At 37.8% G+C, this 16,980-nt stretch overlaps 1 protein-coding gene across 9 annotated transcripts in view; it reads left to right on the top strand.

The window, feature by feature from the left end:
* Positions 1 to 16,980, top strand: part of HMBOX1 (homeobox containing 1) — a 198,498-nt gene that overhangs the window by 67,447 nt on the left and 114,071 nt on the right. For all 9 annotated transcript variants that reach the window (XM_013965853.2, XM_005683539.2, XM_013965852.2 and 6 more), the window contains exon 2: positions 15,592 to 15,671. In XM_013965853.2, the coding sequence (XP_013821307.1) occupies positions 15,649 to 15,671 (23 nt within the window). In that variant the 5' untranslated portion in view covers positions 15,592 to 15,648. The remainder of the gene's footprint in view (positions 1 to 15,591; positions 15,672 to 16,980) is intronic.

Raw genomic sequence — 16,980 nt, 5'->3', positions numbered from 1 at the left:
AAGAAAGAGTAAGACTGACATAAGTACTTCAGTTACAGTTCTAATAAGAAAAGGGAAGTCCATTAGCTGATTGACCTTGGGCAAGTGGTGTGTGCGTGCTAAGTCTCTTCAGTTGTGCCTGACTCTTTGCCACCCCAAGGACTGTAGTCTGCCAGGATCCTCTGTCCATGGAGTTCTCCAGGCAAAAATACTGGAGTGAATTGTCATGCCCTCCTCCAGGAGACCTGCCTGACCTGGGGATTGAACCCAGGTCTCATGTCTCCTGCATTGGCAGACGGGTTGTTGTTGTTGTTGTTGTTGTTTGACTACTAGGGCCACCTGGGAAGCCCTGGGCAAGTGGTGTCTTGTCATAGTTATCTACCTCAGAGAATGGTGAGATTAAATGAGTTTGTATATGTAAAGCACTTAAACAGTGAGTGTTGGCCAAGGGTGATGGTTGTTGTTTAGTTGCTAAATTGTGTCCAACTCTTTTGTGACCCCCATGGATGGTAGCCTACTAGACTCCTCTGTCCATGAGATTTCCCAGGCAAGACTACTGGAGTGGGTTGCCATTTTTTTCTCCAAGGGATCTTCCTGACCCAGGGATCGAACCCAAGTCTCCTGCATTACAGGCAGATTCTTAGTGAGCCACCACGGAGACTTGGCCCAGGGTAGTATTCATTAAATGGGCCACCTGGGAAGCCCTGGGCAAGCTACTACTACCCAACAGTAGTTGCTGTTGGGTTTTCCTGGTGGCTGAAATGGTAAAGAATCCACCTGCAATTCAGGAGACCCAGGTTCAGTCCCTGGGTTGGGAAGATCCCTTGGAGGAGGGCATGGCAACCTACTCCAGTATTCTTGACTGGAGAATCCCTGTGGACAGAGGAGACTGGCGGGCTACAGTCCATGTGTTCGCATAGATTCAGACACGACTGAGCAACTAAGCACAGTAGTTGTTATTTACAGTTAGTAGTTGTTTGCAGTTTTAACCTGGCTACCTAGAAGCATCATTTGAAAGATTATTAATAGTATTCAAATTTAGATGAGGTGGGTCTCTTGTAAGCAGCATATAGAGGGGTCTTGTTTTGGTATCCATTCGGCCAGTCTTAGTCTTTTGGTTGGGGCGTTCAACCCATTTACGTTTAAGGTAATTATTGATAAGTATGATCCCGTTACCATTTACTTTATTGTTTTGGGTTTGGGTTTATACACCGTTTTCGTGTTTCCTGTCTAGAGAATATCCTTTAGAATTTGTTGGAGAGCTGGTTTGGTGGTGCTGAATTCTCTCAGCTTTTGCTTGTCTGTAAAGCTTTTGATTTCTCCTTCGTATTTGAATGAGATCCTTGCTGCAAAAATCCTCAACAAAATTCTAGCAATCAGAATCCAACAACACATTAAAAAGATCATACACCATGACCAAGTGGGCTTTATCCCAGGGATGCAAGGATTCTTCAATATCCGCAAATGAATCAATGTAATTCACCACATTAACAAATTGAAAAATAAAAACCATATGATTATCTCAATAGATGCAGAGAAGGCCTTTGACAAAATTCAACATCCATTTATGATAAAAACTCTCCAGAAAGTAGGAATAGAAGGAACATACCTCAACATAATAAAAGCTATATATGACAAACCCACAGCAAACATTATCCTCAATGGTGAAAAATTGAAAGCATTTCCCCTAAAGTCAGGAACAAGACAAGGGTGTCCACTTTCACCGCTACTATTCAACATAGTTCTGGAAGTTTTGGCCACAGCAATCAGAGCAGAAAAAGAAATAAAAGGAATCCAAATTGGAAAAGAAGAAGTAAAACTCTCACTGTTTGCAGATGACATGATCCTCTACATGGAAAACCCTAAAGACTCCACCAGAAAATTACTAGAGCTAATCAATGAATATAGTAAAGTTGCAGGATATAAAATCAACACACAGAAATCCCTTGCATTCCTATACACGAATAATGAGAAAGTAGAAAAAGAAATTAAGGAAACAATTCCATTCACCATTGCAACGAAAAGAATAAAATACTTAGGAATATATCTACCTAAAGAAACTAAAGACCTATATATAGAAAACTATAAAACACTGATGAAAGAAATCAAAGAGGACACTAATAGATGGAGAAATATACCATGTTCATGGATCGGAAGAATCAATATAGTGAAAATGAGTATACTACCCAAAGCAATTTACAAATTCAATGCAATCCCTATCAAGCTACCAGCCACATTTTTCACAGAACTAGAACAAATAATTTCAAGATTTGTATGGAAATACAAAAAACCTCGAATAGCCAAAGCAATCTTGAGAAAGAAGAATGGAACTGGAGGAATCAACTTGCCTGACTTCAGGCTCTACTACAAAGCCACAGTCATCAAGACAGTATGGTACTGGCACAAAGACAGACATATAGATCAATGGAACAAAATAGAAAGCCCAGAGATAAATCCACACACATATGGACACCTTATCTTTGACAAAGGAGGCAAGAATATACAATGGGAAGACAATCTCTTTAACAAGTGGTGCTGGGAAAACTGGTCAACCACTTGTAAAAGAATGAAACTAGATCACTTTCTAACACCGCACACAAAAATAAACTCAAAATGGATTAAAGATCTAAATGTAAGATCAGAAACTATAAAACTCCTATAGGCAAAACACTCTCAGACATAAATCACAGCAGGATCCTCTATGATCCACCTCCCAGAATATTGGAAATAAAAGCAAAAATAAACAAATGGGATCTAATTAAAATTAAAAGCTTCTGCACAACAAAGGAAACTATAAGCAAGGTGAAAAGACAGCCTTCTGAATGGGAGAAAATAATAGCAAATGAAGCAACTGACAAACAACTAATCTCAAAAATATACAAGCAACTTATGCAGCTCAATTCCAGAAAAATAAATGACTCAATCAAAAAATGGGCCAAAGAACTAAGTAGACATTTCTCCAAAGAAGACATACGGATGGCTAACAAACACATGAAAAGATGTTCAACATCACTCATTATTAGAGAAATGCAAATCAAAACCACAATGAGGTACCACTTCAGTCAGAATGGCTGCGATCCAAAAATCTGCAAGCAATAAATGCTGGAGAGGGTGTGGAGAAAAGGGAACCCTCCTACACTGTTGGTGGGAATGCAAACTAGTACAGCCACTATGGAGAACAGTGTGGAGATTCCTTAAAAAATTGCAAATAGAACTACTTTATGACCCAGCAGTCCCACTGCTGGGCATACACACTGAGGAAACCAGAATTGAAAGAGACACATGTACCCCAATGTTCATCGCAGCACTGTTTATAATAGCCAGGACATGGAAACAACCTAGATGTCCATCAGCAGATGAATGGATAAGAAAGCTGTGGTACATATACACAATGGAGTATTACTCAGCCGTTAAAAAGAATTCATTTGAATCAGTTCTGATGAGATGGATGAAACTGGAGCCGATTATACAGAGTGAAGTAAGCCAGAAAGAAAAACACCAATACAGTATACTAACAAATATATATGGAATTTAGGAAGATCGCAATGACGACCCTGTATGCAAGACAGCAAAAAAGACACAGATGTGTATAACAGACTTTTGGACTCAGAGGGAGAGGGAGAGGGTGGGATGATTTGGGAGAATGGCATTCTAACATGTATACTATCATGTAAGAATTGAATCGCCAGTCTATGTCTGACACAGGATACAGCATGCTTGGAGCTGGTGCATGGGGATGACCCAGAGAGATGTTATGGGGAGGGAGGTGGGAGGGGGGTTCATGTTTGGGAACGCATGTAAGAATTAAAGATTTAAAAAAAAAAATTTTAGATGAGTCTTTAATTCCTAATATCTGGTTGGTTTTCCTCACATGTCACCAACCATTCATTGTAGTAAGGGCTCACTTACCTGGCTTTGTTCAGGGAAAAATGTTTGACATATGTGAAACACCTGATTAACTTCCTAAAATGAAAACCTTTGTTTTAACCACTTCAGCTTTTCAAAACAAATCTATCACATACTTATCTGTCTTTTAAAAATGAAGATCCTAAACATGACTTTAACTATTTGGTGAGTGGGTATTACGTGTATGTATCTAGAATTATTTTTTTACTTATTTTGCTCTTTTCAGGTAGCTGTCATTCCTGCCCGCCCCTTCTTCCCCGTGGTAAAGCCTTTTTATACCCTTTGTGTCTCTTGCTGCCTTTCATACTGTTCATGGGATTCTCAAGGCAAGAATACTGAAATGGTTTGCCATTCCCTTCTCCATTTCTGAAGTCAAGTGGGCCTTAGGAAGCATCACTACGAACAAAGCTAGTGGAGGTGATGGAATTTCAGTTGAGCTCTTTCAAATCCTAAAAGATGATGTTGTGAAAGTGCTGCACTCAGTATGGAAAAGGTCAGTTTTCATTCCAGTCCCAAAGAAAGGCAGTGCCAAAGAATGTTCATACTACTGCACAGTTGCACACATCTCACACAATAGCAAAGTAATGCTCAAAGTTTTCCAAACCAGGCTTCAACAGTATGTGAATTGTGAACTTCCAGATGTTCAAGCTGCATTTTAAAAAGGCAGAGGAACCAGAGATCAACTTGCCAACATCTGTTGGTTTATCAAAAAAGCAAGAGAGTTCCAGAAAAACAGCTACTTCTGCTTTATTGACTACACCGAAACCTTTGACTCTGTGGATCACAGCAAACTGTGGAAAATTCTTAGAAATGGGAATCCAAGACCACCTTACCTGCCTCCTGAGAAATCTGTATGCAGATCAAGAGGCAACAGTTAGAACTGGACATGGAACAACAGACTGGTTCCAAATTGGGAAAGGAGTACATAAAGGCTGTATATTGTCACCCTGCTTATTTAACTTATATGAAGAATATGCCATGGGAAATGCTGGGCTGGATGACGCACAAGCATCAAGACTGCTGGGAGAAATAGTAATAATCTCAGATACACAGATGACACCACCCTTATGGCAGAATGCGAAGAACTAAAGAGCCTCCTGATGAAAGTGAAAGAGAAGGGTGAAATAGTTGGCTTAAAACTCAACATTCAAAAAACTAAGATCGTGGCATCTGGCCCCATCACTTCATGTCATAAATAGTTGGGGAAACAATGGAAACAGACTTTGGATAGAATTTATTTTGGGGGGGCTCCAAAATCACTGCAGATGGTGACTGCAGCTGTGAAATTGAAAGGTGCTTTCTCCTTGGAAGAAAAGCTGTGACCAACCTAGACAGCATATTAAAAAGCAGAGACATCACTTTGCCAACAAAACTCCATGTAGTCAAAGCTATGGTTTATCCAGTAGTCAGTGTATGGATGTGAAAGTTGGGCTATGAAGAAAGCTGAGTGCTGAAGAATTGATGCTTTTGACCTGTGGTGTTGGAGAAGACTCTTGAGAGTCCCTTGGAGATCCAACCCGTTCATCCTAAAGGGAATCAGTCCTGAATATTCATTGGAAGGACTGATGCTGAAGCTGAAACTCTAATACTTTGGCCACCTGATGTGAAGAACTGACTCATTGGAAAAAGCCCTGATGCTGGGAAAGATGGAAGGCAGGAGGAGAAGGAGACATCAGAGCGACAGAGGATGAGATGGCTGGATGGCATCACTGACTCCATGGTCATGAGTTTGAGCAAGCTCCGGGAGTTGGTGATAGCCTGGTGTGCTGCAGTCCATGGGGTTGCAAAGAGTCGAGCACGACTGAGCGACTGAGCTGAACTGAACTGTCCCTTTCTAAGTTCCTATGTCTTATTTACTCTGGATTTGGAAACCAGATACTGAAATTTGAAGAGAATTGCATGTTAAAGTGATAAGGTATCTGAAATTGGCCTGAAAATACCCTTTCGAGCCAGGGGAACAAGAAAGAGATAATTTTTCAAGGAGGGTGATGGGTACCTAAACATTTATTATTCTGCCTTTGTACATGTTTACAAATTTTCATATTAAAAAGTTTTTAAAAACCACCATTTAAAAAAGAATTCTATGTTAGATATATAGTATATTACGTTCTTAATTTTTATATTTGTAATGATTTACAAGAAACTTAATAGTACTTATCTTTTTACAGAGGACTGAGGATTAAAGGGGAGAAATGTTATTTTTATTCTGGTGCAGTTTTATGACTTTTTTTTTTTTTTTTTTACCTCCATGTGTTACATTTAAATATTTGTGTGTGTGTTTAATGTGCATCCAGCAAGGAAGGAATTTTACTTCCTCATCATTAAATTCAAAGTACTAATAGTATCAAACTTATGGGATTGTAAGGCTTATGTATCTCTGTATATTTACACATTTTTTTATTTTACTGTAAATTGGTATTTTAGATGGATCACAGTGGTTTCTGTGTCAGGTGCTAAAGGAGCAGTGAAGGCGATCTGTAATGGTTGTTTTGAACTTCTGAGAAGTCTTCTTTGATATCCAGATCTGAGCTTAACGGCCTCACTAGTTGGCATTAACAGTGTCCTGTTACCTCTTCCTTTGATGACTTACTTGCTGCCTGTGCTTTTAGAGCTAACTCTTCCCTTTCTCTTGTGCTTTGCTTTCTTAAAATATTCTGCCCTTTCTATGTTTACCATTATTGAATAAAACAAGATACATACCAAACTGCGCAATGTAAATTCAATTTTAAATCACCAGTCACATACTGGATTCACAGTTAAGCATTTCCTGAAGATAGGAGTATAAATTGATCTTCTTTAGGGAGGCCATTTGATGAAATTTCTCTATCATAGTTTACAAGGTATATGCTTTTTGTCATAATGATTCCTCTACTGGGAATTTACCCTAAACTTACGCTTCGATGTTGAAAGATGTATGAAGGAACTGTATAATGTCTCAGTGGAAGAGAAAAAGGAGTTTGGGATAGAAGACAGACTTAACTTTTATTTTCTATCTTCTGAAATTCTCCTTTACTGTATATGGTTAATACATTTTATATTAAAGAGAAAAGCTAGAATAAAAAGAACCTTTTTACCACCATCTACAAGTTCTTATTCCTAATGGATTTTCCAGGTTACATTTTTTCTTCAAGGATCATCAGTGCTGACAATAGACTTTCATTATGGAAAAAAACCTGACGTTGTGTTGAATTTTTACAACCCTAAAATCATTATTTGATAACTGAGTCCAGTTCTGATAGTAGGAATGTTTACAATTTGTTTGCATTAATGTGTCTTTAACTGCTGCATAGATGCATTTATCCTTCCTTACCCATATTCCCTATGTATACCCTCATCCTTAACCCCATCTCCAATACCTATTGACTACCTGTTTTTTCTCCATGTTCATGTATGTATGTATGTCAGTAAACATACTGACAAGAGACACGCCTATAAAAGGACTGTTTTGTTGGTAAAGAGTCTGCCTGCAATGCAGGAGACCCTGGTTGGATTCCTGGCTTGGGAAGATCTGTTGGAGAAGGGATAGGCTACCCACTCTAGTATTTTGGCCTGGAGAATTCCATAGACTGTATGTATGCCGCAGTCCATGGGGTGGCAAAGAGTCAGACACGACTGAGCAACTTTCCCTTTCACTTTTGTTCTTGTTGGTTTTCTTTTTAAATCTCATCATACTCATTTGATTGCATTTTGCTGTTTATTTTTTAACTCAGTGTGGCAATGTGCAAATCCCACCAAGTCACCCGATAAAACTCTACTTGATTGTATTGTGTTCATTGATCAAAGTATATTGTCATTTATTCAGCCATTCCTGTATGGATTGAAACAGTTCTGTTTATAGAGATAAGAAATAGCAAAATAAATGACAAGAAACATCCTTGTACGTATTGTGTATGATTACTTTTGTTTCTATGTGATAGATTCCCAGGAATAGGACTACTCGTTAAGTTCAGTTCGGTTGCTCAATAGGGTCCGACTCTTTGCGACCCCATGGACTGCAGTGCGCCAGGCCTCCCTGTCCATCACCAGCTCCCGGAGTTTACTCAAATTCCTGTCCATTGAGTCAGTGATGTCATCCAGCCATCTCATCCTCTGTCATCCTTCAATCTTTCCCAACATCAGGGTCTTTTCCATTGAGTCAGCTCTTTACATCTGGTGGCCAAAGTATTGGAGTTTCAGCTTCAACATCGATCCTTCCAATGACTATTCAGGATTGATTTCCTTTAGGATGGACTGGTTGGATATCCTTGCAGTCCAAGGGACTCAAAAGTGTAAATACTTTAAATTTCAATTTATGTTGCCAGATTTCTTTCCAAAAGGGCTTTGTCCTTAGACCAGTGAAATGACCGTACCCTTTGCGGACATATTATCAATCTTCTAAATTTTTGCTGAAGTTATATCTCATTGTTAAACTAATTGTTATTTCTCTGACTTCTAGTAAATTCGAGTGTTTTTTAAAGTAAACAATGACAGCTTGGATCTATTCTTTCTCTACATGTCAAATATTTTATCTGATTTGTTTGTTTTGTGTTTTTTTTTGTTCAGTTGCTCAGTCATGTCTGATTCTTTGTGACCCCATGAACTGCAGCATACCAGGGTTCCCTGTCCTTCACCATCTCCCTGAACTTGCTCAAACTCATGTCCATGGAGTTTGTGATGCCATCCAACCGTCTCATCTTCTGTCATCCCCTTCTCCTGCCTTCTATTTTTCCCCGCATCCGTGTCTTTTTCAGACAGTTAGCTCTTCATATCAGGTGGCCAAAGTATTGGAGCTGCAGCTTCAGTGTCAGTCCTTTCAATGAATATTCAGGATATTTAGAATTGACTGGATCTCCTTGCAGTCCAAGGGACTCTCAAGAGTCTTCTCCAACACCACAGTTCAAAAGCATCAGTTCTTTGGTGCTCAGCTTTCTTTATAGTCCAACTCTCACATCCGTACATGACTGCTGGAAAAACCATAGCTTTGATTACATGGACGTTTTTTGGCAAAGTGATGTCTCTGCTTTTTAACACCCTGTCTAGGTTTGTCATAACTTGCCTTTCAAGGAGCAAGTGTCTTTTAATTTCATGGCTTCAGTCACCATCTGCAGTGATTTTGAAGTCCAAGAAAATAAAGTCTGTCTCTGTTTTCATTGTTTCCCCATCTATTTCCCATGAAGTGATGGGACCGGATGCCATGATCTTAGTTTTTTGAATGTTGAGTTTTAAGCCAGCTATTTCTCTTCTCCTCTTTCACCTTCATCAAGAGGCTCTTTAGTTCCTTATGGCTTTCTGCCATAAGGGTGGTGCTATCTGCATATCTGAGGTAAGTAATATTTCTCCTGGCAGTCTTGATTCCAGCTTGAGCTTCATCCAGCCCAACATTTCGCATCATGTACTCTACATATAAGTTAAGTAAACAAGGTGACAATATACAGCCTTGATGTTCTTCTTTCCCAATTTGGAACTAGTTCATTATTCCATGTCCAGTTCTAACTGTTGCTTCTTGACCTGCATACAGGTTTCACAGGAGGTAGGTAGGTATTCCTGTCTCTTGAAGAATTTTCCACAGTTTGTTGTGATCCCCACATTCAAAGGCTTTAGCATACTTAATGAAGCAGATGTTTTTTTGGAACTCTCTTGCTTTTTTGATAACCTAATGGATGTTGGCAATTTGATCCCTGGTTCCTCTGCCTTTTCTAAATCCAGCTTGAACATCTGGAAGTTTTCAGTTCATGTACAATGCTTCCTAAAGGCCTAGTTGACTTCTCCCTACAGGATGTCTGACTATGTGAGTGATCACACCATCGTCGTTATCTGAGTCATTAAGACATTGTTTGTATAGTTCTTCTGTGTATTCTTGCCACTTCTTAATACCTTTTGCTTCTGTTAGGTCCATATCATTTCTGTCCTTTATGTGCTCATCTTTGCATGAAATGTTCCCTTGGTTTCTCTGATTTTCTTGAAGAGATCTCTAGTCTTTCCCCTTCTATTGTTTTCCATTATTTCTTTGCATTGTTCATTTAGAAAGGCTTTCTTGTCTCTCCTTGCTGTTCTTTGGATCTCTGCATTCAAATGGCTATATCATTCCTTTTCTCCTTTGCCTTTTGCTTCTCCTCTTTTCAGCTATTTGTAAGGCTTCCTCAGACAACCATTTTACATTTTTGTATTTCTTTTTCTTCGGGATGGTTTTAATTATTGCCTCCTATACAGTGTTTCAAACCTCCATCCATAGTTCTTCAGGCACTCCATCTACCAGATCTAATCCCTTGAATTTATTCATCACTTCCCCTGTATAATCATCAGGGATTTGATTTAGGTCATACTTGAATGGTCTAGTAGTTTTCCATACTTCCTTCAATTTAAGTCTGAATTTAGCAGTAAGGAGTTCACGATCTGAGCCACAGTCAGCTCCCAGTCTTGTTTTTGCTGACTGTATAGAGCTTATCCATCTTAGGCTGCAAAGAACATAATCAATCTGATTTTGGTGTTTACCATCTGGTGATGTCCATGTGTAGAATCTTCTCTTGTGTTGTTGAAAGAGGGTGTTTGCTATGACCAGTGCATTCTCTTGGCAAAACTCTGTTAGCCTTTGCCCTGCTTCATTTTGTACTCCAAAGCCAAACCTTCCTGTTATTCCAATTATCTCTTTACTTAATAGTTTTGCATTCCAGTCCCTCGTGATGACAAGGACATCTTTTTAAAAATTGTTTGTTTCATGATTTTTTTGTAGTAGGAAATTTTAAACTCTTATGTCTACCTTTTAAAGTTTCTTCTCTTTGATCTTCTAAATTTTGTTGTAGAATGTGTCTCTGAGTTTTATAGATTTATGTCTATTCCACTTGGAATTTAAATTTTTATATATAATTTAAGATAAAGATATGATTTCTTGCTAGATGATAAGTTATCCTCAGTTCGGTCAGTTCAGTCACTCAGTCATGTCCGACTCTTTGAGACCCCATGAATCGCAGCACACCAGGCCTCCCTATCCATCACCAACTCCCGGAGTTTACCCAAACTCATGTCCATCTCATCCTCTATCGTCCCCTTCTCCTGCTTTCAATCTTTCCCAGCATCAATATCTTTTCTAGTTTGTCAGTTCTTCGCATCAGATGGCCAGAGTATTGGAGTTTCAGCTTCAACATCAGTCCTTCCAGTGAATTTTCAGGACTGATTTCCTTTAGGATGGACTGGTTGGATCTCCTTGCAATCCAAGGGACTCTCAAGAGTCTTCTCCAACACCACAGTTCAAAAGCAGCTTGTTGAAGTAAAATTTAGCCTTTGGCTTGTGTATTTCCTTATGTGTTCTGGAATCACTAAGCTTTATTCTCTCCCACTTATCTGTGTGTCTGTCCCCAGCCAGTGTCGTATTGATTTGCTTAGTGTCTTTTTGTTCTGTGGTCCGGCCAGTGAAGTCTACTTCTGGTTTTCTCCTTTTGTTTGATTTTCTTGGAGGTTCTTGGACTTCTTTTTTTCTAATTTTAAATTCCTATTTTTAAACTTTAATTGTGTGGGGGGGAGCGTTTTTCTCAATACAGCTTATTTATGAGTATTGGGAAAATGTTACTAGTATGATTGATGCCTTTTTTCCCCTTCTAAACTAGGGACAATTTTTAAAATTAATTTAAAGTGTTTTATCATACTTCTTAACAAAAAGCTTCAGCTTTTTTTTTTTTTAACTAGAATAGCTTACATTTCTTAGGTATTCCTTTAGATCATTAGCAAAAAGGTATATAGTTCTCTTTCATTACAATATTATTCCAGTTAATTCATTCTTATTGCTATAATCTTCAAGTTAGTGTTGAATTACAAAGTTCAGTGGGCTCCTTCTCTTAATTCCTATTTTTATTAATTTGATTTATTGACTGAGCAATAACATTCATATGGTTAAAATTATACAGTTCTCTGAGAACAGTCCCCTTCCTACCCTTTCCCGAATCTGTCCAGTTCTCACCCTGTACTTACAGTAACCACCATCACTGGATCTCTTCCACAGATCAGATTTCTCTATGTGGAAAAACATATACATATACATAATATATATTTATTCCGTGTCCTATGTAGCAGAACACTAAAACCATTTCAAATAAAATAAAGATTCTGATTTCGTTGATCCAAAGATTATCTAGTTCATCTTGTAGTTTATAAGTAAAAATATTTTGGCATTTTTCTTAATTTTTTATATTATGTGTCTCAGTTGAGGTAACTGAGAAAATACACTCTCTGAATTCTTGCTTATTTGCAGTGTTTTTCTTATATCAAAATGTAAGCTCTATTGGTACAGAATGCTCTGAGTCATCTGTGGATGTTGTTCGGCTCTTTCTCTTTTAAGTATAATAGATGAGAAGTCCAGTAAGTAGGTGATTTTTTTATCTTTTATAGCTTACTTGCTTTTTATAGCTAAGTGCTTAAATACGATCCAGCATCCATAAACTTTTATCCCTGATACCTTTTAATATGTGTTTTCTTTTATTATAACACTCTCCTTTTTGCAGTAATAAAGCGTAGATAATATAAAATTTACCATTTTAACAGTTTTAAAGCAAACAGTTCATGACACTTAAGTACAATAAACGTTGTTGTACAACCATCACTGTCATCTATCTCCAGATCTTTTTCTCATGTTTCTAAACTAAAACTTTGCACCATTAAACAATAACCTCTCCTTCCCCAGCCCCCTTTAAGAACCATTCTCCATTCTGTCCCAAAGTTTGAAGACTGTAAATATCTTGTAAAAGTGGAATTATACAGTATTTGGCCTTTTGTGACTGGCTTCTTTCAATTAGTGTAATGCCTTGGGGGTTCATTGATGTTAGCATGTCAGAATTTCCTTCTCTTTTATGGCAGACTAATACTCCCTTGTATGCGTGTATCACATTTTGCTTGGCCGTTCATCCGTTGATAGATATTTGTTTCCACCTTTTGGCTTTTGTGACTATGCTGCTATGAACTTAGGTGTACAAATATATTTTTGAGTCCCTGCTTTCACTCCTGCTTATATACTTGGGATTGAATTTGCAGATCTCCTGATAATTCTATATTTAAGTTTTTTAAGAAATCTCCATACTATTTTACATAGCAGTACCCCCATTTTATATTTTTCATCAGAGCACACAAAGGTTTTATTTTATCCACATCTGTGCCAATACTTGTTATTTTCTGTTTTTTTTTTTTTTAAATTATGGCCATTCTAGTGATGTGTTTTAATGCACAGTTTTAAACTGTCAATTTAAAAAATCTGTCTCTTATGCTAGGACCGCTCTGTTCCTATTGAACCTAAGAGCAGAGAACTCACAGCAACTTGCTTGATCTTCTGTCCTTTGAATGTTTTATGTCTTATTTCAAGTCCATTTATGTCTGGAATATAAATGACATAAATTAAGTGATTTGTACTTATACAGGTCTGTATCAGTGTCTTAATCTCAGTTTCCTTATCTGTGAAATGAAAGTCTTTGGTGATTTTCCCCCTAGATCGTCTGATTCAGTCGTGGTGATATTCTCATATTTATAGAATTAAGATGGGAAATACTGCAAGGCGTTTATGAGCCCTTCATAGACTGGAATTCCTTCCTTTCTGCCTGTCTGTTCCTCACACATACATGTTAAAGGCCAATAAGACAGGTCTACTTAGTCCCTAAACATCCTTCAAAATCTTTTTTTAAACTGTTTCCTCTTCCTGATTCTTTCTTCCACTGGTTCTAACCTCTCTTCACACTTTGATTTGGTGGAAGTCTTATTCTAAACTTCAAATAACAGCTGAGATCTCACTTAAAGAAATCTTCCCAGTTCTCTGTAACCAATTAATTTCTGAATTGCTGTGCTCGTAAATCTTGTATTATTAGTCTTAGCACTTAATGCCTTTTATTGGAGATGTGTGTGTGTAATATTTGTTCTACTCCCCCAACCCACGCCCCCTGTCCCCCCACCATAGTTTAATAAGCTCCTACACTACTGGGACCATATCTTACTCATGTCATGACCTTGTTTCTATTTCAGGGCTAGTATTTAGTATATTTTAACTAAATTGGAGCAGGAGTGAAAAAATATATATATATTGACCAGTAATCCATGTTGTGGCTTGTTGTTGGTCTAGGAAATGCAGTCGACAGTATTTTTAGGAAGTTTTTGTGTTTTATATCTGCTGTTTAGGACCAGTATTTCATTAAAGCTACAGTTTAGAATATGCAAATGTAAAGATTTCTAACTTTACTGTGTACATTTCACATATATCATTAGGCACTGTTAGACACTTTGGTCTTGCTTAAAATAATTCAGTGCTGAATGTGTATTTTACTGTGAGAGTTTTTGACATCAACATTTTTGGCTTTCATCTACTTTATAATATTGCTGCTAAGTCACTTCAGTCGTGTCCGACTCTGTGCGACCCCAGAGACAGCAGCCCACCAGGCTCCCCCATCTCTGGGGATTCTCCAGGCAAGAACACTGGAGTGGATTGCCATTTCCTTCTCCAGTGCATGAAAGTGAAAAGTGAAAGTGAAGCCGCTCAGTTGTGTCTGACTCTTAGTGACCCCATGGACTGCAGCCTACCAAGCTCCTCCCATGGGATTTTCTAGGCAAGAGTACTGGAGTGGGTTGCCATTGCCTTCTCCCACTTTATAATATTAACTTGCAGTTAATGGAAATAGTTCCTTATATATATTGTGGTTTGAAACTGCTAATAAGTTCAGTCAGTAGTACATGATCTTTAGCTCCTAAACTGTGAATAGTAGATTTCATTTTTTGTTAAGATCTATGTGTGAATTAAACGGGGTCACAGCGTCTGAACGCTGATTAAAGCAGTAGAATGTTAATCAGAAGATAGAAGTACTGAACTTGCTCCATTATTAACTTAAGCCTGTTCAGGAATGGACACCATTATTGGTGTCTTTTTAAAGTTAGTAGTAAAAAAGCCCCTGCTACCTGATAGTTTGTGAAGTACTTCATCACCACCATTTAAAAAATGTTTTAAACTCTTGTAGCTTTTTGAAGTAGTTACCTATTACCTCTGTTTTATGAATGTGGAATTGAGACTCAGAGAAATTAAGTCACTGTTAGATTTGGCTAGCAGTAAAATAAAATAATGGGCTTCCTTGGCGGCTCAGTGGTAAAGACGCAGTGCCAATGCAGGAGATGTCGGTTTGATCCCCGGCTCAGGAAGATACCCTGGAGATGGCAATGGCAACCCACTCCAGTATTCCTGCCTGGGAAGTCGCATGGGTAGAGAAGCCTGGCAGGCCACAGTCCGTGGGGTCACAGATAGTCGGGTGTGACTTAGCGACTAAATAACAACAAAATAAATAATAGACTTGGAGATACACCCCAGGTTTTACCCCCCTTTTAAGACTGTTAGCTTCAATCATGCTGTGGTATGTTTTTTGTTTATAGGATTCTGCATAAGTGCACTGGAGTTATTATCAACAAGTTATCCTGAATGTCACAGTATTGTGTGTATATATATATTCCATTTCATGTTTAAATCCGTTTCCTTGGGTGGTATCTGGTAACAGATAAACTTCAGGGATGATTTTCATTTTTCCAAGTGAGTAATTTGAAAGCTTTAAAAAGTATTTTTCTATTTTTATAATAGATGTTTTACTTGAAATAAAAAGTAATTTTTGAAAAAACCTGGTTATTTGATGTTAACTGTTAATCCTTAAATTATATAATTAATGTTTTTATTCAGTATTTGATTTCAAAGTGTTCCTGAATTCTCTGTCTTTTTTCCTACAGAATGATGAATAACACTGATCATCTCTAGCAAGGACATTGCTTCCCCTCATGTAAAGCATGCTCAGTTCCTTCCCAGTGGTGTGAGTATCTAGTTCTCCTCTTAATTTTCATCTTCTCTATTATTTTAAGAAAGTTAAAGAAAGCATTATATAGTACAGAAGTGATAGCAGTGATTTGTAGAGTTGAAATAATTTTTTCGTAGTTATGTGGTAAGGAATGAATTTTTCAGGTCTATATCACCTTTGTCTTCTACTATTTCTGTTTTCAACTTTGAAGTCTAACATAGATTTTCAGTTGAACATAAAATTACTTATAATTTTAAAGCGCTTAATAGCCTAGAAATTTGTGAAATAGATGGCTAGTAGTAAATTCCTTGTGACAAGCAGAATATTGGTAGAATGTTACTTTAGTGCTGCCTTTTGTATGCAAACTCCTAAGCACCATAGGCATTTTCTTTACCTGCTGGGGATAATAAGCCTAGTTATGCCTATTAGCTAATACAGTTGGTAGCCTTTCTTTGGAGTCTGGCAAAAAATACAAATTGGATAGTGGTATTATGTTGAGAGTTTTTTTGTGCTAGGATATCAGCTGTAACCACTAGTTCATATTAAATAGGCCTCTGAACAAAAGTATTCCGGGAATTTCAGATATTAGAGAAGATAAAGTACCTATTAGCTCATTAAGTGCATCTTTAATGTAAGTTTTTTAAAAAATTTGGTTCAGTCTACATTTCAATTAAATTCCTTCTGTTTTGGTTGTCAGTTCTGTAATCCAGTAAGCAGAAGAATGATAGATTTTCCTTATTAGTTAGATTTTTTTAAAAAACATTTTTCTTTTCTTGTTGACTTTATAGTATATCAGAAAGTCTCTGGAATAGACCAGATGCTGTGAACTGTGGCCTGAGATGCTGCTAAGTAGTGTGTACTTGGGAAAGGGATGATACTCTGTTGCTTTGGGCGTAATTTTCCCTGTTTTAAAAAGTACAGTTTATTTGTTAATGGCTGTTCACCATAGCCATTAGAATGTAAGCGTTGTGAGGCTTTTTTTTTTTTACCCTTATTTTGCCCCCCTTTTTTTTGCCTTATTTGTGCCTTGTTGCGTCCTTTTTACATTGGATGTAGTCTGACACATGGAGGTTAGTCAGTAAATGTTGTTGTTTAATCCCTAAGTCATGTCTGACTCTTTGCAACCCCATGGACTGTAGTCCACCAGGCCCCTCTATACATGGAATTATCCTGGCAAGAATACTGGAGTAGGTTGCCATTTCCTTCACCAGGGGATCTTCCCGACCCAGGGATCGAACCTGCATCTCCTGCATAACCAGGCGAATTCTTTACCACTGAGCCACTGGGGAAATCTCAGTAAATGTTAATTGTATTATTTTTGTGT

This window comes from Capra hircus, chromosome 8 (assembly GCF_001704415.2).
Source record: "Capra hircus breed San Clemente chromosome 8, ASM170441v1, whole genome shotgun sequence".
In the NCBI taxonomy this organism is placed as follows: Eukaryota; Metazoa; Chordata; class Mammalia; order Artiodactyla; family Bovidae; genus Capra; species Capra hircus.
This window is presented reverse-complemented; position numbering and strand designations above follow the sequence as displayed.